The sequence below is a fragment of the Condylostylus longicornis genome, unplaced genomic scaffold, assembly GCF_029603195.1.
Source record: "Condylostylus longicornis isolate FDR11 unplaced genomic scaffold, ASM2960319v2 ptg000180l, whole genome shotgun sequence".
Lineage (NCBI taxonomy): Eukaryota > Metazoa > Arthropoda > Insecta > Diptera > Dolichopodidae > Condylostylus > Condylostylus longicornis.
Window position 1 is genome coordinate 849,687 of NW_026578148.1, and position 1,503 is coordinate 851,189.

General features: G+C 25.9%; 1 protein-coding gene across 1 annotated transcript; it reads right to left on the reverse strand.

Moving 5' to 3' along the window:
• LOC129616325 (probable 39S ribosomal protein L23, mitochondrial) lies at positions 1 to 599 on the reverse strand. Its single transcript, XM_055531934.1, is given in 3 exon segments — positions 1 to 173; positions 239 to 426; positions 494 to 599. Coding segments are annotated over 3 exon segments (456 nt in total). The 3' UTR covers positions 1 to 11.
• Positions 600 to 1,503: the final 904 nt, after the last annotated feature.

Sequence of the window (1,503 nt, forward strand, 5' to 3'; positions counted from 1 at the left end):
TTAATCTGTTTTCAAATTGAAAACCAACTCGGAGTTCCAGGACGACTTTTATTTCTATCCAAAAAATTTTTAAAGCCTTTTTTAGAATCCTCGATAGCTCTGTCTTCGCTTTCTTTCTTTTCTTTGTTTTTCTCAGGAAATAAGTTTGGAAAGCCGAACTTTTGATCTTTGGGCTACATCAAATAAATAAATATGTACATATGTATATGTGGGTATGTATTATTAAAATTAAACTTACTAAGGTAACATAAGCATATTTCGTATCGTCATCTTTAGTTATATAATTTTTAATCCTGTCACGTTTTATTTCGCCAAGCGCTACTCTTGTTCGCACATCTACAACCGATAAGCTGTAAATTTTTACCAAATAATTCTTGATATCATACTTCGTCATTTCCATTGAACAAATAAAGATAATTACGTTTTCTACAATAAATCAAAATATTAAATGTATTTAAATTTAAATATTAAATGTATGTTAAATTTGCAATACTGGGTTGTGGTTCAGGTGTTCGGACAAGCTTCAACCAAAAGTTTGGCAAAAATGTTCGTAGCTGTGGCCCATTCTTTTGAAAAATTGGATACTAACGTGTTGACATTTTATTTTTAGGCACTTACTAATAATTATGCCAAAACTAAACCTGCTAAACTTTACGAATTCTGTTTATTTTTTACTGTCGAGAGAAAAAAAACTGTTAATTTTGCTTGAATTGAAAGCAGTTATAAGCAACGTATATCTACTAACAAGTAGTTGGACTCTCCGTTTACATCACACTAATGCAATCACTCACCAATATTTGTATACAAAAAATTCCCTTAGTTAAAAGAGTTAAGCAGTATACTTTCTTATTTTCATTTTTATACACATAAGAATTTTTGGGAGAGGGAAAGAGTACGCAATAGATGTCAACCTGTTTTTTTATAATGTACTTTATATATTTAATAATGACACTTTATTATTTGTTCCTATATAAAGTATAGGAAAAAATATTAAGAATTTTAAAAGCGACACAATAATTTCTGTAATTCATTCCAGTACAAGGTGGCAAAAAATGTGTATTATATTATAAAAGCGAAGAAGAAAAAAAGTGTTTAAAAAAATTATTATAATTTATATAATACAATTTTTACAAATAATAAAAATAAATTTTGAAAAGACGTACAATAGTAAAAAAAAATTTAAATAGTTGTGAAAAAAATATTTTTTTTTATAAAAATGGGTAAACATTATTTGAAGTGTTTGGGATGAAAAAAAGCCGACACGAAAATTTCATTTGTTGCCAAAAGATGTGAAGAGGTAAATATGTACTTTTGAAAATATTTTAAATATTTAGTGTTAGGCATTTGTAATTAATAAATAAAATAAATAAATTATCTTTAAATTTTTTATTTTTGTTTCAATCTTAATAAATTTAGAACATTTGCCGTGAATAATATATTTCGTAAAGTAATCAGTACCTTTTTTTCTTTATAAATTACTTTATTTCTATGTCACTACCTGAT